Source organism: Empidonax traillii, unplaced genomic scaffold (genome assembly GCF_003031625.1).
Source record: "Empidonax traillii isolate 1590-97213 ecotype Southwest subspecies unplaced genomic scaffold, ASM303162v1 scaffold1132:size609636, whole genome shotgun sequence".
NCBI lineage: Eukaryota > Metazoa > Chordata > Aves > Passeriformes > Tyrannidae > Empidonax > Empidonax traillii.
The window spans coordinates 277,769-304,817 of record NW_020956325.1 but is presented as its reverse complement, the minus strand read 5'-3'; the positions used below and the strand labels follow the sequence as shown (position 1 = coordinate 304,817).

General features: G+C 46.6%; 1 protein-coding gene across 7 annotated transcripts in view; it reads left to right on the top strand.

Annotated features, from left to right (window-relative positions):
* The window catches only part of BCAS3 (BCAS3, microtubule associated cell migration factor), a 315,701-nt gene that overhangs the window by 277,303 nt on the left and 11,349 nt on the right, over window positions 1-27,049 (top strand). For 2 of the 7 annotated variants that reach the window (XM_027905218.1, XM_027905217.1), the window contains 2 exons: window positions 14,411-14,578; window positions 19,995-20,060. In XM_027905218.1, the coding sequence (XP_027761019.1) occupies window positions 14,411-14,578; window positions 19,995-20,060 (234 nt within the window). Of the gene's footprint in view, window positions 1-14,410; window positions 14,626-19,994; window positions 20,061-27,049 lie in introns of all 7 variants that reach the window. The other 5 variants (XM_027905220.1, XM_027905219.1, XM_027905222.1 and 2 more) reach the window with 4 other exon arrangements.

Sequence of the window (27,049 nt, the reverse complement as noted above, 5' to 3'; positions counted from 1 at the left end):
TGAGGCTGTTTGTCTCCACTGCTGTGAGAATTAGGAAATTAGGATGGGCTCTCTAAACCTGCCTGAACCTTTTGATGCTTAGCCCACAGAAGCCAAGGCCTTGCAGCTCTCTGACCTAACAACAGCATGGTCTGGAAAAAGACAGATTTTTGATGTAGATGGGCACAGAACTCATCTGGTTTGGATTTTCGAGGTGTTCCAGAGTCGTATTGTAACTCCAGGGGGTCTTCTGTGAGCAGCAGTATGCACTGGCTTCCTACTGAAACCTCAGAGCATTCCCAGATACTGATCTTTTGAAAACTGAAGTCAAGTAGCTCTGTTGCCTCATGTCTATTAGACAGATGGAGAAAATGAGGTGTAAGATGGATTGGGCTGGTCAGAGCAGTACCAACAAAACTCAGATGGAAAGCTGGAGAGTTGTTTTTCTACCTCCATTTGCTCCAGTTTCCACAGTACTCAGAGTGTGCTGGAAACATTTCCAGTAAGGAAATCCTTGCAGCCTTATTTTCATTTACCCAAAGAAGATCATACAGATAAAACCTTTTCAGGGATGCTTTCCCTTGTCCCAGCTGATGAACTGACACGTTTAGGTTTGAGTGTGGATTTGGAGTTTGGGTCTGACTTGGAAAAGATGGGATTATGCACATGAGGGTCATTATCGTGTCCAGACCATCTTCCCACTGCACCCTGGCGGGGCTGCAGGGGCTCTGGGGACGAGGTGCCTTCAGCTCAGTGGCAACTCTCCAGTTTAAATATTTCACCAAAACACCTCCAACTCATCCCACTTCCTCGGCAACTTCCGAACGGTGTCCAGCTGGATGAAAATTAGCCAGTGTCTTGCTTTGTAGAGCTACAAAGGTCAAATGTCTTGGAGAAACAAGGTGCTAAGATGCTAATTCTCTCCTTGGAATGAGAAGGCAGTTCTCTGCTCGATTGAGCAGAAAATGCAGGTGATCTTAAGCATCTCAATTTTTGCCTCCTGTTTTTGAATGCGATTGAACAAACTCTGCTGTGATTTCAGGAAGGATAACCAGCTTCCAGTGCAGTCCCAAATCCCATCTTGAGACCAGATACGAGGCAAACAGCCTGGAGAGGCTGCAAATGTCCTGGGCTGGTCCCTGCCCTGTCAGTCCCCAACGTGGGACCCACAGGAAGCTCGCCCTGAACTTCTGTTCTCACACTTCTCCTCTTGGAATCTTGTTTTCCACTTTTTGGAGATTTGTGAAACACATGCTTTGGAGAGTTCCCAATTTTTTTGGTGTTTTTTTTTATTTTTTTTTTTTTTTCACAGCAGGAATTGCTCTCTGCGTTGTAAAAGCCCTCACGAAAAAAAAAAGCACGCTCCTTTCTAACGGACCTGCCTGGAGCAGCTCAACAATTCCCATTTCTCATCACTTCACAGTGCATTTTATAGGGTATAAAAATGGTGTTATGATCCGTGTTCCCAAACCTTGCCTCAGCTAGCAAGAACATCAATAAACAGGGCTTGATAGACACCAGAGCTGCCCCGCCGCTCCCCCGGCGCTTTGAACGTGCCCTGACGTACCTTTGGAATCTCTTCCCCATTTAGGAAACTCCTCGTGCCTCTGTTGAACCTCTGGCATGTCAAAGGTAATGACAGGGCTTAGGAAAAGTGACTTCTGTCAGGATACATTCCCAATCTGACCACTTAGAAATATTTCCTTTCCTTCAGCTCGTGTCCCACTTTTTGGTTTTTTTTTTCCTCACTCCTTGATTTAAATTAATCCACAGACTGGGAGGTCAGTGTTACCTGGACCTGGCAAGGCTGTGCTTCGTTTCTCCCCCTTTCCTTTTCCTTCCCTCTCTATAAAATTATTACTGTTATTTCTTCAGTTCACAACTGGGATGATGGGTTGATGTTTGAACAGTTACGTGCTCCGTTCCAGGAAATTCTGTCTTTGTTCCAAGGCTTCCAGCGCAGAGGCTCCTTTCACCTTGATCTTTCAGCACAGCACTAAAACATTTGGCAGGGGTTTTGTCACATTTTTTGCTGCTGTCCAGGGCTTTTGAGAGATCCCCCTTGGACAACTTCCACCTTTGAGCTCGCCCACTGGAGGAAAAACTTCCCCTTGAATTCACACAGCCACATCAGCACGAGTGGTGCATCCGTCTCACATCTTCATCAGCTTCCTCTCCTCCTTGGATTTGCTCCTCTCTGGTTTGAAAGTTACTCCTTTCAGCTGATGGGAAGGTGGGGCTGGAGCAGTAGTCGATCCAATGGGCTCGTAGATCCTCACTGTGCTCACCAAAGGGAGGTGGCTCAGCAGGCTGCAGAAAGCAGTTCCCTCTGCAAAACATCAGTGGTTTCACTCATGTTTTTAGTCTGGGAAAGGTGTAGGATCAGCTTCTACCTGAGTTATAGGAGTCTCCCTTATAGTCAGCTTTCTTTTCCATGTTAAATTCCCCAGGAACTTGTGATTAGCCCCACTTCTGAGAGTTCACCACGGCTTAATTCTACTGTAAAACTGTCAGCAGCGATTTTCTTGTTTAAAGACAGGTTTTGGTTCTCTTACAGAACTACTTCTTGCTAAATTCCTTTTCAACCAAACAGTCTTGTCATTTCTCAGCCATTAAGGACAATAAACTCCATCTTTGGATTTTTACATGCTGAACTTGGTTTATAATGATGGATACTTGTTTATAACGCGCTGAAGATTTTTGTTAGCTTTCTGGCATAAAAATTGGAATCCTCTCTTTTGATTCGCAGTTATTAGGAGCAGGTTTATCCTCTCAAATACGTACAAGCCGTGATTTAAGTGGAATATTTATTGTCCACAGGAATGGGAGACTGCAGCTCTCGGAATCCATCTTGCCTTGGCAAAGCAGCATCGCTGTAACCATCAAACTATTCACGTGATTTCGCAGCAGGATTTAGGTGTTGCAACCCAGAAGGTCGCAAGCACCTGATTTTTCAATGCCTTGGTCCCTGTGGAGAGACCTGGGGCTTCTCTCCTCTGCACAGTGGTGCAGCTCCAGCTCCAGGTGTGGATGATCCCCCTTTTCCTGGGGTCCTGAAGCCTCTTGGTGCGATAAAATGTGTTTTGAGGGTGCAGTGAAGCTGAATCAGACAGCGAGAAACACCCACTTGAACCATCCTAGAATTCCTGGGAAGGGGCCACAGTGCTGGGAGAAGTGGGGCAGTTCTTCACAGACCCAGGGAAATCTGCCAGACAGGGCCTGTTGGATCAGGCAGGGATTTGGGGTGTCATGGTTTGGACTTCCAGACACCAAAGTGTCTTCTCTGTACCGGGTTACTCCTTGTGGAATGATGCACCCCAAGTGACATCAGGGGTTGTGTTGCACCGTAAATCAGTGAAAAGCACATCCTTGCCATCACTGCTCCAAAATAGGGATTATTGAAGGAATAAAAAAGAAAACTGACTGTAAAACTCCAGTTCTTGTGCTTCCACCTTAGAGCACACTGCGTTTCATGAGTTAACAGCACAGCGTGAATCATCAGGCTTTCCCATTAACGGTGATTTATTTTGCATTTGCTTGGGTTGATGCACCCACTTTTTCCCTCTTCTTGTAGGAAGTAAGTAAGAAAAGTAAGAAAAATTTCCCTTTTCATTTGTCCCCATCAGGATGATGCCCTAGAGGCCCACCCTTCTGGTCACCTTTAGTGATTCCTGCAGCAGGAGGTCAGAGTGCCGCTGTCAAGTGAAAAAACGGTGCCGTTACTCAAGGCAGTCAAAGTCCTTGTGTGACTCTGTGTTTTTTTAAGTAGTTCTTGCCCGTTCCTGAAAGCTTTGCTGTTGGCCATGAAGGGTGAGCCACCGCTGCTCGACTCCTGTTTGCACTTGGAGCTGTTCCTGCACGTCTCCGAGTGCCAACGTGGAGCCTGTGGAAGGGTAAATCTGCTGCCCTTTGAGTGCAGCCTGTGCCGAGGACGAGAGGGAGATGAGTTAAATGACCGAAAGCCTTAGGCTGGGACGTGCCAGCTGCAATCATTTTTTCACTCCATCATCTCACCTTGCAACGTCGCTCTGCCTTATCCAGCCACCAGATGCCTGATGGATAACACAAGTGACAAGGGCAAAACCTCCTCGGCGGATGCGGAGGGAAACTTCAGACAGCGAGGACGGGGCTGCTGGCTCCTGACCAGCTGGGTCCTGCCTGGCTGGAGTGAATCCCCTGCCTTGGATGGGGTTTGGGAGGAGATCAGCCCTTGGTGCTGCGAGTCCCCGAGTGCTCTGGCCCCGCTCCAGCAGCACACTTAAGCACACACTTAACTTTCAGCATATATATATACTCCCACTGAAGTCACTGTGGCTCTTTGCATGCTTACAAGTGAGTATATGCTTAAGCTGGCTCAGGACCAGAGGTTTCAGTGCTTTGTAGGTCCAGTCCTTTGCTCAGATAACTCGCTCGTGCAACTTGGCACGCGCTTTTAATGAATTCAGAATCGGGCCAAAGACATTTATCTTCCTGGACTTGGAAGGCTCACAAGGCAACAAGTTTAAGGTTTTGTTGAATTTTTTTATTGTTTTCTAAACATAAAATTTCACATTTTTCTGTAGTCCCTAAAGAAACGCTTTTTCCTGGTGTTCTTGGAGGGACCCAGAGGCTTGGAACGAGCAGTTTCCAAAATGTCCAGAGCTGATGGAGTAGTACCTGGGATGTGCTGCCTGCCCAGGGCAGAATGTAGTGAAAGTCCTGACCACGTTTTCATACTTTGTAGGAAGATGTGGCATCGCACTGGGTTGTCCTCAGGCAGAAGGTTTCATTCTGGGCAGCCCTGGCACAGACTTGCCCAGTGGCCTTGGGTGAGTTAGTCAAACCTTGGTGTTCAGTTGTTCCCTGATGTGAGCAATAGAACTCTTATCAACGCTGAAAATTTGCTTTGCCTCACCAAAGAGTTTGGTCCTTTAGGTGTGATTTGCAATCTTTCCTCCATTCCCTGATCTTGGTCACTCAGAGGTTACTGAGTTTCCAAACCACTTCCCTGGAAGTGTCCAAGGCCAGGTTGGATGGGGCTTGGAGCAACCTAGGCTAGTGGGAGGTGTGGAACAAGATGGTCTGTAAGGTCCCTTCCAAGCCAAACCCTTCCATAATTCTGTGCCTTGTGCTGCAGGTGATGGCAGGGGCCGAGTGTGACCATCCACGTGCTGGGCAGAGAGACCAGCAGGAAAAGTCACCCTGTGAGCTCTTCCCAAGCACCCAGCGAGTGCCTGGTGTTTGCAAATGAGATTTATTTGTCCCATGTACAAGTAGTCATTAGACAGTAGCTTGGAGCCGGCGCTTACATTATCTCACAGTGAGGTAAGACAAATAAATTACAAGTTGGAGGCCCCGAGCTGGATTAGTGATGCACCTTAGGAAAATATTTTGCTTTCTGTTTATATGTCAGCTGGGCTGTGAAATGTTTCATCTGGGAAAGGTGAGATGGGACCAGAGGAACTTTTGCTGTTATAATGCTAAAAATATTTCGGTTTCTCTCTCACGGGGTTGTGAGTGATGTGAAGGAAATTTCGTGTTTCCGGAGCGTCCGTGCTCAGCTGCTTCCCCACAGATGCTCTGCTGGGAGCCTCTCTTGGCTGACAACAAACTGCCCTTTATCTCCCCTTCTTTGTGAGCACTTCTCTGGCTGCAAATCACTTCTGAAGAAGAAATGACCCCCTCCACCAGCCCAGCAGAGGCTGTGGCTCTGGTAGACTGCATGGAGGGCGTTAAGGATACTGGGGCAGGGTTTGGGCACTGAGCCCCATCCATCCCTGCCGTGCAGCTCCATCCAGCTGGGTTTGGCACGAGGAAGCCTTCACCCCTCCTTTGCAGCAGGTTTAGAATCCAGTATCCCCACCATTGAGCTGCAGATGAACTGTACCCACAGTGAACTTGGCCTTTCCAGGCATTGCGCTCTCTCGTTTCTATTACACAAGAAAGAGTCTCCTGTTACACTTTGAGTGATACATTAGTACATAGCACAGTTCCAATGTTTTTTCAACACTTAAGATTTTTTATTTTTTTTTTAATTCAAATGAAACAATCAGAATTAAATTCCTTGGCTCAGAGAGTTACCACTAACTCCCAAGCAATATGACAAATCCACGCTTGTGTCTCAAAGTGTAACATAAGATCTTAGTTATCCCGAGAACCCCGATGAGTTGTCAGATCTTTCCTTACTTGTGGGTAAATATGAGCCTTTTGTAATCCATTATGTGTCCTTTGTACATGTGTATATATATATGCATTTGCACATGCCACTAGATTGATAATAAGCAAGATAAATCTTGCTGTTTTCTTAAGGGAAGTAATATATTATTCCAAGTCCCTGCAGTGGAGTTGGCATTTCTACCTCACTAGGGCAGGGTAGGCCTGCAAACCTCTTCCCAAGAGTTCAGAAATTACTTGGCATATAAACAAATAGGCAAATCAGGATCGTTCTGTAGTGTCACAGAAATGCCAGATGTGTCCTTCCTGCATCCTACACAGCTTTCCCCACAGCATCCTAAAAATCACGGCTTTCCTTCGGCTGAGAAGTCAAACAAAATAAAGGCTCCTCTAGAAAAGCCTCCACTGAGATTTAATGGAATTCACCGTGTGTTTAAATTTCCTAGGCATTGTTGAAAATCTCAATAATCATCTTATTGTAAGCTTAGCTAAGTCGTAGATCTTCAGAGAGTGGGAAATTTTACTAGGAGGGGGAAAAAAAAAAAGCAAAACACATTACTGGATTTTCTAATTTTAACCAGGACTAGGACTGAGAATTGTAAGTATGTGAATACCACAAGGAAACATTTCCAACCTTGCAAAAACTAAGAAGTGCTGAAGATCTTCAGCGAATCCTTTTTTAATGAAATTTCCAGACCTGGAGGTTGAAAGAACATCAAGGTGAGGTTTTTCTGCTGTGCAGAATCGTACCTGGTGACTCACACCCACCCCAGCTCGTGCAGAGCCCTCTGTCCTTCAGGACACCCTGCTTTCTGCCAGGATTAAATAGAAAGAAATGTTAATCTCTGAGGGGGCTTGGGGCTGATTGTAGCGTTCCTGATTTTTTCCAGGCTTTCTGGTTCTTTAAAGCGTTAAAATATGCAGGAATCTTGCTGTTCGAGGGGATGGGAGGAATTTCTTGGAAATTAATTTTATTAGGAAGGGATATTTTGCTTTTTAAAATCATAATAGCCTCCACTTATACTGTAGTTTCCATCTCTTCTTTTTTATTTTTTTTTTTTATTTTTTTGCTTTTAGACAGCTAAATAAATGGCATCCAGTATTGGAAAAAATGCGCTCATCTGAATTTTCAGTGCACTGTGCTCCTTAGGCCGTGGGTGAGTTGCACCCTCTCGGTGGGTGCCTGCAGCCCATGGCAGCACCCACCTGTCCCCCACCTGTGCCCCAGCCCCCCATGACCCTCCAAAGCAAGAGGACAAAGCCCTGTGCTTCTGGTGCTGCAAAACCACGACATCAATCCCCGCCATTGACACAAACTTGCTCTTTTTTTTTTTTTTTGGCGTTTTATCTTTTAAGTCCTGCTTTGGATGGATGTCACATCCTGCCTCCAGTTTTTAAGCCCTCCCGTTCTCTGCCGTGTCCTCTCACTAACCCCCACGCCCTGGGGAAGCCAGGAGCTCGGCAGGGGCTGCAGGAGGAGCTCCTGGCAACGCTCGGGGGGCTTTGGGGGGCTTGGCTCGGCTTTGCCATCGTGGGGCTCGCTGTCGTGGGGTGGCAGCTCTGGGTTGGGGGGCCAGGTGCACCGCCAGCAGGAATCTGCACTTGGATGGCATCTAACAGAGTGGCTGGGAGCATTCAAGGTGAAGGCAGGGTTTAATAAATACACTTAATCATTTATGTTTTGACCTCAGCCCAGACTCGTCCTCAGACGCAGAGAGCGGGGAGTTGGAAGCGCACTTTGTCAAGGCTCCTCTGGCAGAGCAGGGCAGCCCTGCTCTGAGGAAAGGCAGATCCTTCAGAAAGGAGAGTAAAAGGTCAGCGCTAATCCAAAAGGACAAGCAGTGTATGTCTGTGTGTATATTGGGTTTCACATATGAAATCCAGTCATGATAAATCTGATGGCTTTAGAAACATCTACTTTGATTAATGAAAACATAGTTCCCATAGACCACGGGTTTCATACTTCAAAGTTCCCCTGGATTTAGGACCTTAGGTTTTGCTTATTCATATAACATGCAGGAAACTATTTTTAAATGAATAAGGGAGTTTAAAAAAAGGAAAGGAAAAAAAAAAGGCAAATGTTTCAACATCGGTGGTGCAGATAGGCTGGATAATAAGGAGCAAAATTAACAAACAACAGACATTTTATTATGCATTTTACAATAATGTTTACATTCTTTCCTCTATATTTGTTTTTCCTTGAAAAGATTTATGTATTTATAAAAATATCTCGCCGCTCCAGCTCTGAAAATTGCAGCCTCGCTCGTGTTTGAAAGCCTTCAGGATGGCTGTGATCACTGGCTGTGCTCCTAATCATCCAAAATGCTCCTCCTGAGCCCCAGGTTAACTCCTTGTGCAGGAGGAGACGGAGTTTTTCGGGATGTGGGGAGGAGCAGGAGGGTGAGATGGTCCCTGAGGACCTGCTGAGCTTCAACCACGACATCACTGGGATCCTGAACGTTGTCTTGGCCACTGTCCTGAGCGTGTGGTCCTGTGGGACGTGGGCAGAGTTGGGCAACCTCCTTCTGGACCATCCTTCGTGCCATGGAGCTGCTGGGCACGGGGGCTCCCGACAGCTGCGTGTTTGCTCAGAGCTCCTTTAGAAACACTGACAGAGGAATAAACAGGGGGTTTGTTTACAAGCCTGGAGTGCCGGGGAGGGACGAGGAACCTCTCGGGCTCGCTCAGCCGGGAGTTCAAAGGGATTTGGAAGTGTTGGTTGCCTGTGGGACTGGGTACCCCGGCCGAAGGCTCCATTAATTAAGTGCTCTCACAGGATACAGAGCTGGTGAGTAATGTCCTGTTTATAGCAGGACTGTGAGCAGTTCTGGAAAAAAAGAAACTCTGTGGGAGGGGAAGATGACAGGGAATAGAGTCACTGCGAAGGCTGAAGCTCCTGCCATCATTTCCAAAGGCAGTAATTAACACTTACACCTCGGCGCAGCAGAGATGAGCTGGAGCATTCCATCCCGCTGGAGCTGACCACAGGGGGCTGGGATTGCAGCATGGGAGGGGATCAGCAGCACGTGCCACGAGCATGGACACGTGGTCAGCAGCCAGATCTGGGGCAGGCTGGGGGGATGTTTCTTCCCCCACCCCCGCGTGAGGCATTTGCCCAGATCCCCGTCCGAGCGCCGAGAGCGGCCGCTTTGTGCCGTTCCCCCTGGAGTCACAAAGTTCTGGCATGGAAGGGAACTGGCAGGGCCTGTAGGAAAGTTCAACCTCTAATGTTTAAACGGGGTATGTTACAGTTTGACTCACTGCTTCGGGCGAGGATTTCCGCGCTCTGGTCCCTCGCGCGCCCGTGGGGTTCTCGCTGCCGGCCGAGGTGTTTCTGGGCAGCTCCCGCTGTGCTCACCAGCGTGGCCAGGGCCGAGTGGGCTGGGACTTCCTTCAAAGCCCTCTCTTGCTTCTGAAGAGGCAGGGGAAGTGATGGGCAACCCCTGCTGTCCCTCCAAGCCCCTCTTGGTGCATCTCAGGGCCCAACGTCCCGCAGGGTCAAACCCCATCCTGTTGATCAAGATGCATCTTTTATCAGTGGAAATTGGCAGGTCGTTTCCCCCCCCCCCCCCCCACTGACTGTTATTTTTGCTCACACTTATGTTGCAATATGCAAGGTGAGGCTCAAAACTGTCAAGCTCTTTAATAGAACCATTACTGTATTTTTGGAGAACGTTCTCTTTTTGATTTACTGTTCCTTAGAAGACAGGAAATGGAGCTACTTGATTTCATATTTTAAACGAAGCCGTCCAGAGGTTTAATGAAAAAAATTTTCCCTGGCTTTTGAATTAAAGGGCTATGGTGAAAGATTTAGCTTAGCTATTTTGACTTAGAAAAATAACACACTAGGAGCATTAAAACATTTTAAAAATACTTTTTACTACTAAATTTTTTCAGAGAAGAAAATAAGTTTCTCTGGTTTTCTCACTCTCCGTTGGTGGAGCTGGGAAATAAAAGGACATTTCCAAGTTTTAGGGCAGGGTTGTTTTTTTTTTAATTACTTCTGTAGAATTTATTTTGCTTTTATATTAAAAGCCTTGAAACAATTGCAGTGCTAAATCCTGTGTGTCCAAGCAAGGTAATTTGGTGTGAGTAATAACAGAAGCCTTTGCCATTAATAAAAAGAAAGATGGGAACCTGATGCTGCTCCACTGGCAGAGGTGGGAGGAAAGGGCAGTGCTCCTTGGGAGGCAAATGTCCATGGAAGGGGAGAAGTGGGTGGTGGTTTTCAGGCAAAAATTAAAGTTTTAATAGGAAAATCCTGTGTGTGGTGCAGAATTAGCTCAGTTTGGGGCAGTGTAAAGCCAAACACCCTGGAACTGCAAACAAAGCTCTTTTAACTTCGATGGTCAAGCCAGGGGTCCTGTTTGATCCATGTGGGTTGATCTGGGGTTTTTTATTTCTAGTGCTGCGGGTCTGGGATGGTGCTTGGACATCATACAAAGAAGGCTGGTGGTCTTCATTCCCACCCAGTTTCATCTCCAGTAAATAAGGGGAGAAGTGAGTGCTCTGCTGGCCTGGATAGGATGAAATATCGACATCATTTTAAGTCAGAGGGATTTTTTTTTCCAGTGATTTAATGAGGTTTCACCAGGATTTCACTAGTAATTGCTTGACTCAAATAATACCTAATTTGCTGGTTTCTCGAGTTGTTTCTGAGTGAATTGCTCCTTTTAGGTGGAACCTGTTCCGCCGCCAGAGCCGTATCCGGCCGGGGGACAGAGGGAAGTCAGGGCTTCACACATCAGGCTCTGATATTGGTGGCTGTCAGTAGGGTTTCAGCGGTCTGTCAGTGGCAGCACAAGGCAAAGCCTGCCTTCTCTCAACCCTCGGTAATCCCTGGAATCAGCAGGAGCTTTCTCAGCCCCGCTGGTTGTGCAGGCACATTCCGGCGGCGGGTCTGGGGGATTTTGGGAGCAGGACGCTCCACCGAGGTTTATTTGTAAACTTCCCGCTGGCCGGCGATGGGGAATTTGATCAGTTATCAAGTGAGATACTGGGATTGAAAAGGGGAGAGCGAGGCAAGCAGGGGGAGAGAGAGAGAGAGGTTACAATTTAATAAATAGCAGAGATAGGGTGAGCTGTTATCAGCGTGAGTTTGATACCATTAACCCGTGTGCCGTTGGGAACGATGTACGGAGGGCAAAGCACCCCCAGGCTCCTGGGAGCAACCAGCCCACTGCCCTGTCACACACTCCTCAGAAGAATTTTCCAAGGTGTAAAAATGCCCAGGACTTAATTCTGCCTTGAAAAAATTATTTTGCTCTGATACACGTGCTGTGTGCTGATGCAGTGGCAGGACAGACAGGAAGGTCTATGACAACTGGGCTTGTTTTTCCTGAAGTGGTTTGGTTTTACATTAGGGAGGGACAGAGTCAGGGATTTACAGTAGGAAAGGACCTGCCTGCTCAAGCAAGGTTCCATTGTCTACCCCTACACCTGGAATAACCTCAATCACACTCTGCATGGTCAGCTTTACCTGGAACTCCTTTTATCAGTGTGTGTATGGAAATAAGGAGGAATCTGCGGGTTCCACTGCAGCACAGAGCAGATGCTGGTGCACAGATCTCTCCTGTTACAGGCAGGACCATCACCCACAGGCTGCAGTGGTGGCTGCTGAACCACAGCTGGATGTCTGGACATCGATGGCATTGCCAGATGTGCACTGGAGAAGGAGTGAAAAGGGAGGAAAGATAAAACTAGAGCTTCTCCAGCCTTACAGTTCTTTTTTTTTACAAGAAAACTTCCAGTGCAGTTAATCCCTCTAACCTGCATTTGCATTAACACTTGCAACCTCACACGTTGCTGCTAAGAAGTTTTGGCAGCTGCTGGCCCTGATTGCAGAGGTAACGCTGCACTTGTCTCCTTTGCTCTCACTCAAGTATCTCAGGAGCCAGAGCCCGGCGCTCCACCAAGTTTCTCCCTGTACACATAAGCAGGCATCTTGGCAGAGCTTCAAAAGCCATTTGCCTTATTATTCATATGTCTGCTTATAGGAGCAGAAATGCTCCCATTTCTCACTTTAGGAATAAAGGCAGACACCAGCAAAGGGGAGATTTCTCATCTCTGCCGCAGCCCTGCAAACGTGTGGGAGCTCATCATCCCCCCCCCCGCTGCTTCCCTGGGGTTTGGGAAGCAGCTTTAAAAGCCCCCCCAGTGGCTCTCCAGGTATGTGAACAGCCCTGTCAAAACCAGCTGAGATCTGGGGGGTCTCGGGGTATGTGCAGAGTGGGAGGCTCAGGGTTGCATGAAACCGTAGAAGGATGGCTTGGGGGAAAAAAGCTTCAAAAAAAGTCCAAGTTTTGCTTTTCCTCCTGCCTTTAGGAGAGCTGACATCATGAAAATGTTTCAGAGGCTTAGACATCATCAGAATCACTTCGCCTCCTCGCTGCGTTTTCTCAAACAAGCCTCAAGAACCCTTGCTTTGAAACAAATTAGTAGACTGGAGCAACCTTATAAATCCAAAGACCCATTAAAAGTTGAAATATTTGGTCATTCCTCCTCTTGGTTTAAACTGGGATTCATCCAGAGTTCAAGTGCATGTATCACACAAGAGCCACGGTCCCAATTCTGTAGAGGTCCATTTTAGCGTTGATGGTTTTCTAGTGCCAGGAATCCACTCTGCAGCCAGGCGAGGAGATAAATCAAAAGTCGTGCGCGCCGATGAAATTCAGGAGCCAGGAGTCGCCATGGCAGCCCATATAAATCCCTGAAATGCCAGCCCCGGTGCTTTTGTCCGTGCCATTAGAGTTCAAAATTATCTGCCCCTCTTTGCTGATGTATGGATTAACTGGCTGCCCGAGTGTTTACTAACGGTTATCACCCGGTACTTTGGACGTTATCAGAGGAAGGGACGCCTGCCGCGGGGCTTGGTCTCTCACCCTTTCTATTACCACCTGTCAGTGGCAGGGGGTGTGTTGTGAAGCTGTACAGTCACAGACTACAAGTGTAGATAGTTTCTGACGGCTGATCAAAGGGGAAAACCAAAGGCCTGATAACAAGGACGTGTTTCATGTACTTTTAACTTTGAGAAACCATTGGCATTTGCGTTTTCCACCCCCCGCCTTACCCCTCACCCCCACCTCGGTAGGCTGGCAGAAACCAGGCACAATAAACGCTGCATATTCAGTTACCTAATAGTGGAGTAAATGGTATGTGCTTGAAGCAACAAAGCATAACTGTAATCTTGTTCCAAGTGGGAATGATTTAAGTAAGCCTTCGCAGAAGACTCGCCGTATAATAAAGGAGAATAATTTTAATTTGTACTTTGAAGTGATCTTGAATCCAGAATCTAATCTTTGCGTTGGGCAGAACATCATCCCCTGCTGTGAATGAGGTAATAACTGCGAGTCAAGGGGTTATTTGAAGTATCTTTTGTAGGTACGTGCGCTCCCTCACAAGAACCAGTATCTTCAGTAACGTGCTGCTGGTGAAAGAGTCTCTGCTGGAGCACGTTTGACCTAAAACTTCACCAGGCAGGAACAGAGAAAACCCACAGATATCCCAGAGTGAGGGAAGGGCTCGCTTTCTTCCTTCAGCAGGCACACTTCAGACAGGAGGCAGCTCTGCCACGCTGTTGCAGTTCTCTGTTTAAGAGCAAGAAAGGGGTTTTAGCTGAAATTTCTGCCTGTTGGCAAAGACAAACTGACTTGACTGTTTCCACTGTGTGAGGTAAGAAGGGGGGAAAGGATCTCAGCAGCAGCCCAGTGAAAGACAAATCAACTTTAAAAGTAATTTCTAGTTGTCTAACATATGCTTAAAAACATATGTATGTTTTTTTAACATTGCATGTCATTCATATTTTGTTACTGTGCTTTCATGACTCTCATTGCTGTGAGACCAGAATTGGGTCTGTATTTTTGATTTTACCTTTTTGCTTAGAGTTGCTGATCAGTACTCAGGGCTCTACCTAATCCTGCTGTGCTGGTAACACCATCAACTTTAAAAATTATTTCTAGATGTCTAACATATACTTAAAAATATATATATTTCTTTTAGCATTACGCGTCATTCACATTATTAGCTGCTTTTGTGACTCTCACCGGTGTGAGACCACAATTGGGTCTGTGTTTTAATTTAACCTTTTCGTTTCCAGCTGCTTGGTCGAGGCTGGTCGGTGTTCAGGGCTCTGCCGTGCCGGTAGCACCAACACTCACAACCAAATCGCCCAAATGAACTTTCCCCGGCCCCAAGGCGTGAAGGGCTCCGTCCTCGGGGGGAAAGGGGTAAGGAGGTCGGTGCCGGCGCGTCCCAACCGTGTCCCCTTGGTGTGTCGCAGGTGCCTTCGACCGGAGCGTGACGTTGCTGGAGGTGTGCGGGAGCTGGCCCGAGAACTTCGGCCTGCGCCACATGTCGTCCATGGAGCACACGGAGGAGGGGCTGCGGGAGCGCCTGGCCGATGCCATGTGCGAGTCCCCCAGCAGGGACATGGTGGGATCAGGAACAGGTACAAAGAAGAGGTGTGATCAGAGATCACGTACATCTCACCCAATGGTGATTTTTTTTTTTTTTTAATTTTTTTTTTTTTTTAATTTTTAAGTTTTTGCTTTTCCTTTTCTCTGTACGCTCTCTCTCTCTCTCTCTCTGATTAACTTTTGGTGGCGGGGGGCGTTCATTCTTAGAAAGGAATTAGTGATACCTCGCATAAACACAGTCTGAGAAGGCTTAAATAACTCGAAGAAAAATACTGGCATGTGAAACCCTTTATCACAAGGGCTCTCCTCCCTCTCCTGCCAGCCCAGGAGCACCTGAGTTTCTCTGCAGGTTGCTGCCCTTGCCCACGCTGCTCCAAACAATGTCATAATCACACACATCCTCATTTTGTGTCCTGAATAGAGCCGCTGGTTCTGTAATCCAAATTAATCCATCTTCATCAGTGTCCATTATATTGATAAATTATATCATCTGTTTAAGTAAATGGAACGGCACATCAGAGATTATGCTGTCAGGAGGGGCCCGGTGGTAGGAGATGCTCAGAAATTAAAGTGCAGTTATTGTGGTTTTATTGTCTCCATTAATTTTGGCTTGTTCTGAAAAACACCTCTAGTAAAAACACCCCACAGTAATGGTGGCCCCTGACACCAGCTGCCAACTCACTTGCTGCTCTTCTGGCAGCTTGCCTGGGAAAGAAAAAGAGGAGAAACTCTGGCAGGAAGGTGTGGGAATGCCAACCCAGTGGATCTTTTCAGGAAGGCTGCGTGGGGCAGGAGTTGTCTCTTCCTTTTGCTCTTGCCCTCGTGTATTGCTGAGGGTCTTGTGCTGCTCTGAGCTCTTCCTGCTCCCCCAGAAGGCTCAGGGTCTCTCCCACCAGGGCTCCTGCCCTGCTTTGCAGGTGGGTCACCCTCGAGCACATACAGCAGGTACAAAACTGCATCTGCCTCACACAGTCTGGAGGAGGAGGATTCAGAGCAGAATTTAAGCCCTTGTAACCCAGCTGGTCACCCCTCCAGCTGTCTCTCTCCTCTGATTTCCATCTTGGGAAAGATGAAGTCAAAGAAAGATGATTTAAGATTTGGTATTAACAAAAAGGGTTGGTTGAAGACTGAGTCTGTCACAGATTTGGTGCAAATCCTTGCCAGCCTGTTGCCTTGGATGAGGCACTTCATGTGTCCATGACCCCAGAGCTCCATCACTGCAGTGAGGGTGGAGGTGCCTCACGGTGCTGGTGTGGAGTTTAATCAGCCCATGTCTGTAAAGGGCTGGGAAGGTGGAAAAAACAGGCTGTGAAAATAGAGAAAGGCACATATTTCATCACTTACTGACCCCCACTGTGATCAGCGTGAACTTTGGGAGGGTATCCACTGCTGATAAAGGGTCAGCACCCCTCAGGCTGTGGATGGTAGGGGAAAGGTGAGGGGAATACCTTCTCTGAAAACTGAAGCCTTCCAGAAGTGCCAAGCTAAGGTGACTCACTGCCCTGGAGACTTCACAGTATATTATCTTGTAAACCAAGAACTTTGTCAGAGGCAGAGCCCTGTATTTTCCTTCCATTTCCACCAAGCCCAGCTGATGGCAGTGAGAGCCAACTTGTTTGGCAAAAAGGATGAGGCTCACAGCACTGCAGGTGTACAGGCAGAAAGGAGCTGTTTGTAGGGGTGCCATCACTGAGCTAAAATCCACCCAAAGAGGTTTCTCCCTGCTTTTACCCCAGACACATAAATCTCCCTAATGAGAGTAAGGTGGGTGCCAACTCAGAGCAGCGAATGTGCGCGGCGATAATGAGTAACGTGAGCACTGACCCAGCTCACCCCATCCCACCGCCCTCCTCCCTCTCCCATTAACACTCTGGGTTTTCCTGCCTGTCGTGGGATCCTCTCTACCACTAACACACTTTATTCTCAGGATCTGGGCATGTGGTGACTCAGAGCAGCAGAGAAAACCTAGTGATAAGGCGGTGAACTCCCGTGCCCTTTCCACTTCCATCCCCTAACAGCTCTTGAGCTGCTCCTCTTACCAGACAGACGTGAAAAAGTTCTCTCCTGCTCAGATGGTACCTGGAGAGCTGCACTTGCCGAGGGAGTCAACTGGCACTGACTACCAGCACCATTCCTCAGGCTTGGGAGCGCAGGGAAGGGCTCATCTCCCTGCTGCTTAATAAATGGGGAAAGATAAGTGTGGAGCTACATTACCCTCTCTTCAAAGAAGAGGTGTCTTTGTTGCCTCGTAACAAGTAGGAGAGTTTTCACTTCCCCCAAACCTCAGCTGAACTGATTTAGCTTTGAAAACATGCAGTTTTCTCCCTTGGTTCCTCTGCTGCCCGCTCACTGCAGCAAAAGGACAGCAAAGAGTTCAGCAGAAAAGGACACGCTGTAGGTTTGCTTGTTGGTAGTTGATTTTTATGTTGGTGCTGCTTCCAAAACCAGTGGTTATATTTCTGCGTTGCACTCGGAATTGTGGAAGTTATAATCTTCCTTCTAATAATCCTAAAATGGCTTATTTTAACTTGCTCATGCCTTTCTGTTATGCACGCTGTAACCCCTGTTTGTGCTCCTTGGATTCACTTCAGGCCTTGAATGGATTTTGCAGAGATTTAAGGAAACTTGCAAAGTCTTACTCGAGCTGCAACACGAATTAATGAACATTTCTGACTCGGAATATCAGCAAATGGAGCATGTGCAGTGCACAGGTCCACTGTGTGGACAAAAAAATGGGCAGTTGGGTGGACAGTGAGACTTCGTCAAGTGCTCAACTGGCCCTGACATGCACTTAATGGCAGGAGATAAATAGATTCTTTTAATGCCTTAACTGTTAGGGCATAGCTGACACGTAGATTTATATAGTAATCAGGGCTGATATGCTGCAGGAGGGAGGAGGAAGCATGTGCTTGTGGTGCACAGACCTGAGCAGGGGGGGGGATATTCACAGGGTCTTTGTTTCATTACCTGCCCCCTTGCACTGCAAAGCAGGAATGGCAACGCTAACCCTGGCTCCTGGCTACTGGCAGAGGCAGAAATGACCCAGAGATTGGTCATACCGGAAATATCACACACTGGAGGATGCTAAAAACATGAGGGATAATCTGGCATTTGCAAGGAAGGGCAGTTAGATGGGTCTTTCCCACCTCCAGCTCCCAACTGGTTGCCAAGGGCTGTCGGACAGTGGATGGGAGAAGAACCAGGTCTGGAAAATGATCCCCACCCCCAAAAAATCTCCTTTGCTTGTGACCTAAATGATAACTCCAGTCATCCAACTAGTTGACTTGATTGGGAAACCAGCTTTTCTCCTTGTTATCCAATTATCCAGACGACCCATGTCTATCTTAAGTGGAGTCTGCTGTACATAAGCTGTCAGCCCAGATACACATTTCATTCCAAAGAGGGCGTAAATTGGCAAAGATGCAAAAAGATGTTTTTGCTGTTTCTGTCAAACTCTCACTGAAAAAAAAAAAAAAATCAGGTCTACCCCCAACTGTCAGTGGTCAGTGCCCTCTTTTGCTTGCGAAGCTTTGTTTTCAAGCAGCTACAATATTTACATTTGCAGTGCAGCTTCTGAGTGTGTGCTGGAACTTCAGAGTGCATTCCCCCCAAAAAAAAGGAAAAAAAAAGGAAAAGATTTATGTGATTTATGAAACTGTGCTTTCAGGAGACAAATATCTCTGACAGCATTCCGCTTCAGCTGGACATGCAGAAATTGCCAGCCCAGGCTAGAAATCTTTTTCTCCAGAAATACTATTTAGTAATCAGTAAATCCTCTGATTTACCTATTGCTTCAACAAGTAGCTTTCTCAAGCTTTCAGATGTATTTTGCTAATTTCTAGGCTTGATATTTAAAATTAGTCTATCATAGGGGGCCAAGCCATTGCAGCTTGAGCAACAGGATGGGGTTTTTTTTGAAATATATATTTCTTCCAAAACTCCTGCAAAACTCCAAGCCCATGGGAAGCCCGTGGCACAGCGGTGAGTTGCACCTCTGGCCCTCGGAGGAAACCATCTGGATTCCTTCCAAACTTCATGAACAAACTCATAATGCGATGAAGGAAGCTCATATGTTGAAGCAAACTCTTTAACCTGATTAATGGGATGTAAGTAAGTGGAGCTAATTAGACGTGCTGTTAGGGAATAGCCCGTAGGAAACCCGGGATCGGTGTTCCGGGCACTTGGGATCCTGGTCCTCAGCCAAAAAGCTGTGTGGCTACACCAGCCTGAGCCTAACTCAGGGTCTGGACACCTCTGAGATCTGCAGGGGAATGATTTTGAGACCTTTCTGTGAAATTTGGGAGTTGGAGAAGTGAAGTCACTCGTTTCCCGGTGTGCCTGGGTGAGGTGGGAAGCAGAGGGAGGAGAGCGAGCCGGTGACTCCTGTGCAAGGAACATCCTTCCTGGGGGTTTTTCCAAAGATATCTGTGGTCACAAGCTGTGTTCAAAGATCAACAGCCACCTGGGCATAGATGTATCTGTACATTTAGTTTCAGGAATAGGATTAGCCCTTTATAGAGTCAGAGCTTCCATTGGTGCCTTTCCCTCCTTGCCTCCCTTTCTCCCTCTCTCCCTCCTTTCCTTCCTCTTCCTTTTAATTTATCCAAGACAGTTTTCCCCTTCTCTCTCCTCAGCTGGTCCTAATTCTAACTCAGCCACGGGCTGTAGGAACACAGGAACACGGAGCAGTGGGTTTTCCCTCTGAAAAGCGTTTCAGCCAAGAGGTTTCTGCACAGGTTCAGTGCAAAACCAGCTGGGGCAGCAAACCCACTGGTGGATCAAATAACATCCATGCTAAAAGCAGCCTTTGAACTTTCAGAATATTCATCCCAGGGTCAGAGATTAAATTACCCCCTCAAATAAGTCGAAGAGCTCAGTGCAGTTCTTCCTGCAAGAGGTTTATTTGGATGGGCCTCGTTTAAAAGGAAGGAAAATTCAGGCTCTTTGGGAGCTGCTGTTTTTGAAGGGCTGGACAAGAGGAGCATTGGCCTTGCACACGTTTTGGGACATTGAGCACTTCAGCCTGGGCTTCTCGCTCTCCCCTGCCCAAGGGTGTCCCTGAGCAGTGCCATCCCAGAGCCCTTACAGGGCTAGCAGGAGCATTTTTCATTTCCCTGTGATTTCCCAGGTCTCCAAATCCATCTTGCCACCAGCCCTGGGAGTTTTTAGTGGAAGTTCTTCTGGGTCATACATTATTTAAGGGGGAGGGGGATGTGTATGCTGATACCATGAATATTTCTGGTGTGAATTTAAGTTCATTGCTGTTGGTAGAAAAATTCTAAAGGGAGCACTGAAGCCACAAGACAGCTCTGACTTTCTGCCATTTGATAACAAGTTGATCAACTGCATTTGCTTATTATCAATTGTGGTGTGGGGAGATTCCTTCTCTTTTTCTTCTTATTAAATCAAGGCTTTTTTTTTTTAAGAAATATTTTATTTTTGATACAGACACAGCCGGTGAAGTAGCAGTAAAAAACATCACCCCAAAGAGGCACATGGCTTTGAAATGTTTTGGTATGTAACACAACTGTATTGTTATCAGGTCTTAACTTTTGCACAAAGAATATTTTTTTTTTCCTTATTCTAAAAGCAAACCCTCTCTCAGCTTTCCAAGGACTTACATGTACCTAACGTGGCCATAGGGGGGCAAACCAAAAAAAAAAAAAATATCAAAGTGTCTCAAGTCGTTTCACAAATAACATTGTTCTGTTTCTCTCCTTAAACGAACAAGAGTTTCTTTGATTTTTTTTTTTTTTTATTTAAGTCAAATTTAGGATTCTGCTGTTCAGAGCAGAGAGGTCACAAGGCCCTAATGTATTTAGCATTGACTGCCCTCTCTTGTAGTGCGTCTATTAGTCAGTAATTTGATTTGTACCTATTCATTTGCAGTCCCTGCAGGAGCTCTGAGCTGGCCCCAAGTATAATTGGTGCTGTCTCTATTTTTACATCATTAGATTAGCCCCGACTCCTGGCCACTTGTTGTCTGCGCTTGTCTGTCCATTTATACAACCTAATGTAACACAAAATTCATTACTGATCACATTACTTTCAACTCTGAAGCCAGCTTTGTGATAAACATTTTGTTAACCCTTTCCTGCCAGCGCACAGACCTGGGGGACAAATGCACTTTTCCCTTTGCAGGAAAATCGATACCATAATAAAACAAAGTGCAGTCACATTTCGGGATTTGTCATTCCTCCCGGAGAGAGAAATGGGGAGGAACACGTAGGAGATGACTAAATGGTGCCTGCATCCAGGCATCCACACTGCTCTGGGTGGAATGAGCTCAGCAGTGTCCTTTCTCCTGGAATATAAAGAAGTGACACGAGATAGGGCCAGCACTCAATTTAAAACTTAATTCCTTACTCATTGTTCTGCAAGTGTTTTAGCTCTTCTGGTCAGGCTGTAATCAGGTTACGGCATTATTGGAACTGGACATTTTCCTTCCAGTGCTTTGTCTCAGAGTGGTGAGCAGAGACACAGTTCCCTTTCTCCTTAGAGATTTGTTATTGTGTTGGGGTTTGTTTTGGTTTCCTTTGGGTTGTTGTTTTTCCTCCTAATGATGAAGCAAATTGACTGCAATACTCCAGAATTTCACGGGAAAATTTAAAGCTCTGTCGTGTCTCGCTTGGCTTTGCTCACATTTGACTGTCTGCTGAGTCCCCTCCTAAACCATTCAGCTGTTTGCATCCCTGAGGCTTCTGCTGTTAATTCCAGGGGGAACAAGAGGAGAGCCACGGTAGGTATTCCCACAGGGAATTCCCAGCTCCACATGCAGCATCCCGCCCATGAGGCGATGCCTGCTGACCCAAAGAAATATATTTGGGTGCACAACAGCAAAAGCTGTTGATTTTTTTTTAACAAGTTTTCTAAATTCATTTTCTGTTTGCACAGCTTGGCTTGGAAATCTGTTATTTTGAGTTTTCTAAATATTTAGAAATATTTCTCAGTGTTTATTAAATCTTGCCTTTAAAAGTCTGAGGCCTGAAGTCTGCCCCACACCGAGTGGTCCCACACTGAGCAGGGGGGGCAGGAGACTACAGGATTTTTCCATCTCTAATTTCTATAATTACCTTGTCATTCCTTTTAGGATTCTTTGCACGGTATTTTTATGTAGAATACGACTTACAGCAAGCATATCTCTCTTAGTAAGCATAAGAGCCCTCGTCTCCCAGCATTTGAACCAGAACTGGTATTTTTACAGCTGTTTTGTGAGCCAAAACTTGTTGCAGCTGCTGAGGTGGTGGCAGAATAAAGACAAGACAGTTCCTGTCCCTCCTCCCAGGCCCAGCAGCCCCGGAGAGCTGTTTGGGATTTGCTGATTTTTGGGGTGTGCAGCACAGGCCATCACAGAGCTCTCATAAACTATGCATTGCCCTCTCCGGGGGAGATGGGAGAGGAGGCTGTGGAATGGAAACCCATTTGTGCAATAAATTGTTAAGCAGTCAAACTGTTAAATGAACACTTATTAGGGAGGTAGGATGAAGCATGAGTCACCAAACAGCAAAATACACATTAACACAGCAAAAACCCCAGCAGTAAATGGAAGGTCAGGAGCCAAAACAATGCAAATGTCCTGGTGTGAGCCAACCCTCTGGCCCTGCAGCCTCCAGTGCTCTCAGCCCCTCTTCCACAGCAGGATCCAAAGCTCCTGCTTTGGCATCAGCAGGCACAGTTCCTTTGGTGAGCTCCCAAGGTGCCACCTCTGCCACCTCCAGGTCCTTCTCCCACCCCTTCGGATGCTGTGCCATTTGCTGTTGTTGGGCTCTGCCCTCACCTCTCATCACCCCTTTCTCTTAAAGAACATCAGACAAATTAATAACCTGGTTTTTGCCATAATCCTGCCTTGCAGTCCATGGTGGAGTCTGAGAATAGCAGGCCGTGACTGATGGTGGTGTTGGCTGTCTGATGCTTGTAGGGTGTCTTGGGGGATACGGTCAGGCAGGAGGGGAGAGGGATAGGGAAAAGGAGAAACAAACCCAAAGGGGATTTTGGCTGGGGGGGGATCTCACTCATCTGTGGGGAAGGAGACTCCCTGGAGCATCCCTGTGGGACCAGATCCAGAGGAAGGGGGGTTGTGGCCAGGTCCCTGGCAATGCTGGGAACGCTTAGTTCTCCTTGAAGTATATATCCTAATTTGTGGTATGAAAAGATTAGCTTCCCTTCCATTCCTAGCCTGCTGTCTCCCCACCATGGATAATACATAAAACAGTAGACTTTTATTCATTAACATTTATGGGAAAATGTTAATATTAAACTGTAAGTGAAAAGCCCCATCTTATTGAATTCTTCTGCTGTGTTATTGGGAGCCTAATTTCATTTTGCATTTAAATAAAAACCAGATGACGTTCAGGACGGTCAGGGAAGCATTCTGTAAGTGAGAATTTATCTTACAATCTGGGTAAACAATGTCTCATCATTTAACAGTTATTATAAATAATGGCTTTTTAAGCACTTTGCTGGGAGTTCATATTGGCTCCACACGGGTTGCACTAAGGGAGAGAGAATTTCAGTGACATCTTCCAGGCATCCGGTGAGGAGGAATCATATCCTGAGCTCACTTCTCAAAGCTGCAGCAGTTTTCATCCTCCTCTGGTTATTATATTGCTCAATATTGTGTGACCAGAAATGCTAAGAGGAAGAAAAAAAAAAAAAAAAAAAAAAAAGACAGATTGGTTGGAAGCATTTTGGAAATGAATAAACCATCGATGCTGCTGCCCCCACAAAAGGGGAAGGTGTTTGGGTCCCTGCAGAGGTTCATGCAGGTGGTTGAACCTCCAAAGGCACATTCTTCCTGTAAAAATGGAAGTTGTACCTTCAGAGACTGAAAAAGTTGTTGAGGCGAAACATAAAGACAAAAAAGATCCAGCTGCTTTTCTTGTGTGTTTCTGGTGGTGCCCTATGAAGTGATATCAGTGCTTGAGAACATGTGAGCTAAGTTAGAAAATGAGTAGAAACTCCTAAAAAAATGTAAATAGCTTATCCCCCACTCCTGTTGCTTCTATTCTGCCTTTCATTCCTGTCTCTTCAGATGAGGTGGTGGTGCTTTGGTGCTCTCTGGCTTTGCCCTGTGTTCATCAGACATCAGAACCTTGGAGATTCCTCCAAGGCATTTCCAAATCATCATGGGCAGGGAGCAGTTTCCCCACAGTCTGTCCTGCGTGCTGGGGAGGGAGGAATTAGTTTTCCATGCAGGCAGAAGCAGGTGGTGAGGGGATGAATTTTAGAAGCAACTGCCCACTGTTGTGAAAAAATACCAAATTTTGGAGGGCTTGATGTGGCTGGGGCTGTGTCACCTCTGGACACTCCAGGAAGCCACCCTGCCTGTAATATGGCTGTTCCAGGACATAAACTATTTACTGCCCTTTTCTTTATGAGGCATTTTTATCCCATTTTCCAAAAAGACCCCCAGAGCTAAAACACCATCTTCTTGTATTTATTTATTTCTGGTATTTATTTGTTATTCCCTTGGTCAGTGACTTTCTTGGTAACTGCCCAGCCCATGAACTCTGTGTTTACACCAAAAGCTGATGGTGTTGTGAAAGACAAAAGGTCAGTATCACTTCTCTGGCTCTTTCCAAAGAGGTTTTTCTGGGAAGGCTGCAGGCAGGAAGGTGCTGGCAGGGTCAGCAGCCAGGACCTGCCCTGTGTTCCCTCTCCAAGCTGGTATCATGGCATGGGAGCGAGGAGCCAGGAGTGGCTGGGGATGGAGAGGACAGGCACAGCCCTGATGTCAGGTAGAAATGACATTTGGAGTCTTAATCAAGAGGCAAATCAACTTCACAGCCTTCCTCCCTCATCTGCAGCCGTGGAGGCAGCACTGGGAGGCACATTGCACAGGGACAGATCCCTAACCTGAGATTTGGGGGTGCTTTCTTGCCTCCACTCAGGGCTACTTTTATCCAAACCCTTAAAAAAAAATCTTTTTATTATCTTGTGCCAGGATTGTGTTGTCTCTTTGGTTTATCTTTTGGAAACATGGCTGGTCACCCATCCAAATGTGAGTGAAAAGTCTGCAGAGGAGCCCAACCTGAGGAGCAGGTGCTTACGTGAGCTTCACTGCCAGATGCCCAAGTGCAAGGCAGGATCTGCCCAGCCTGAGATGATTTAAATCACCTTTTCTGTGGGATGTGACCAGAGGAATGCCTTGGTTTGCCATCAGGTCTTTCAGATTTCACACACAGGGTTCCCTTCCACCACGTGCCCCTCCTGCAGCTGCAGCTCATCCACGTTTTGTAAGAGTGTAACTACAAAGATGAGGCATAATAGAATCAATACTCGGAACAGTTTTTAAAATATGACTTTTGAGAAAGCAAAAATGCCCAATTTACTATTTCCAGCTGCCTTTTGGTTTCAGGAGCACAAATGGGAACTGCTCCATTAACGAAGGGCCGAATTAAGCTTCAGATGTCATTTTTATCAAGGCTCTTTCATATTTATGCCTAACATCAGAATTTGGAGCTATATAAATAAGAGAGAGTGTATTAAGAGCCTCAAGCAATCCTGTTAAGGAGAGAGCCCACGAGGTTGGCCTGTTGTTTTTCCAGGTTGAGTTAATACTCGGCCAAGGTAAAGCCGTGATTTTCAAGGGGCCGACTGCGAGCTCTGAGTGCTTCATAAAATTAGGGCTGTGCGTAGAAAATTGATCTGCTTGAAGCAGCCACGTCCACATCATCTTTAAAATAATTGGCTAGATAGACTAAATAAGTTGTATTAGGATTATTTGGATGGATTTGGAGTTTCTCAGTGACACTAAACTAGCTCTGGGGAAGTGAGAGGAGGAGGGCTCTGCTCCTCAGATCTCCACCTGAGCTCTCCCGACTCAAAAGCCTTGAACTGTTTAGATGAGCAGACAAGGCTGAGGCTGTGGTGACATCATTTCGTGAGCTTCAACAAAATTCTTCTGATTTGGACCAGCTGAGCATCTGCTTCCCCCAGACTTTCAACTTTTCCTTTGAATCAAACCCAAATTCCAGTCTGGTCTAGCTTCCTCCTCAGCATCACTCTGCACTGGGGGAACAGCCCAGAGCCTCTCACTGGCCCAAAAGGCCACTTTGTGTCAGAAGTACTAGAAGTTGTGCCAGAATTACTTTGCTTTGTAATATTATACTCTTAAAATGAGCTTGGCAGTGTGTTTGTGTCAGGAGCACAGAGTGCACGCACGCAAGATACACTGAGCACGGGAGCTGTGCTCCTCTGGGTTGCCTTCCCTTCCTACCTGAGGGTTTTTAAGGAGGCCCAATGACTGAGATAGAATCAGAGAGAGGAAAAAATTGGGTCTTAACTGCAAAAGAAACTGAAATTTGGAGGGTGAGGTCTGCAATCCCCCGTGCAGCGTGTTGGCGAGCACTGCCCAGACCCTGAGGTGACCACCAGGTTTGTGGGTTTGGCCTTCAGGCAGCTTTTCCTTACCCAGCGTTTTTGCTGGGGCTGCTTGGCCAAGCCCAAGGAGGAGAAGGAACCCCCTCAGCACTCCTGGCCATCACATTCCTGCAGGGGGAATTTGCTGCAACCTCCTCTAGGACATCCCTATCCCGAGACCTCACGGGGCTCCAGCTCTGGTGGGAAGGGGGATGCTCAGATCCACACGTGGGGCCCACACCTGCTCTGGATAGAAGCCTGGTGTTTCAGGAATAGGAGCATTGCCTCCAGAACTCCTGAGTCAGATCCCAGGCGTCCAGTGGGTGCAGGACATGGGGCTGGTAGGTGTCATAAACATGCATTTTACTTTGAGTTTGTAATTTCCTTTGTGGAGTCGAGGCTGACAGAGGGGTCAGTGTTGAGCAATCCGAGGCACTCCCATAACCCTGGGAATGAGAGACCAAACCCAGGAATTTTAATACAGTGTTTTCTCTGCAAATGCTTTTGGTCTGATATACACAGATGTGCTGCTTGCGTAACTGAAGATGCAAGATAGTTCTGCCTAAATACATTCAAAAACTCGTCTATGCAGTGGCTCACACAGGAAAACATGTATTACATATAGAATATCTTACAGGATTCTATAGCAGCAACGTAGCTAAACTTTCAGCATGGGGTAGGAGAGAATTCCTTTAAGCCCAAACAACCACGGTTGCTTGTTCATTTAAAAACCTCTTCTGGAAATGTTGTACACGGCTTGCAGGATGTGATGGGCTACAGAAATTGTCTTCCACAAGCATCTGACTGTCGCAGCTTTTGAAATTTCACATACTGACTAAAATCAGCAGCTCATCCTTCTGAAGTGCCATTTATGTAGGAAAACATCCTAAACCTCTTTACAAAAATATACAGCTCTAGGAAACTTGAGATTATTTTCTGAAAGCACCGGAGCCATTGTGAAAGTGCCTATCGTGAAGAATATTCTCCCTCTAAATTCCAGTCCTTTATCTGGTGCACTTTTGACCTTCCATAAAATGCTCAGAGTCAAGTCTGGCCAGATGCCAAAGTCTTGGGTCTCCTGCTCCGTGGGCTTGAGTCCTATGGAGCTTCTTGGATTCTCCTTTTAAAGGGGTAAACAAGCT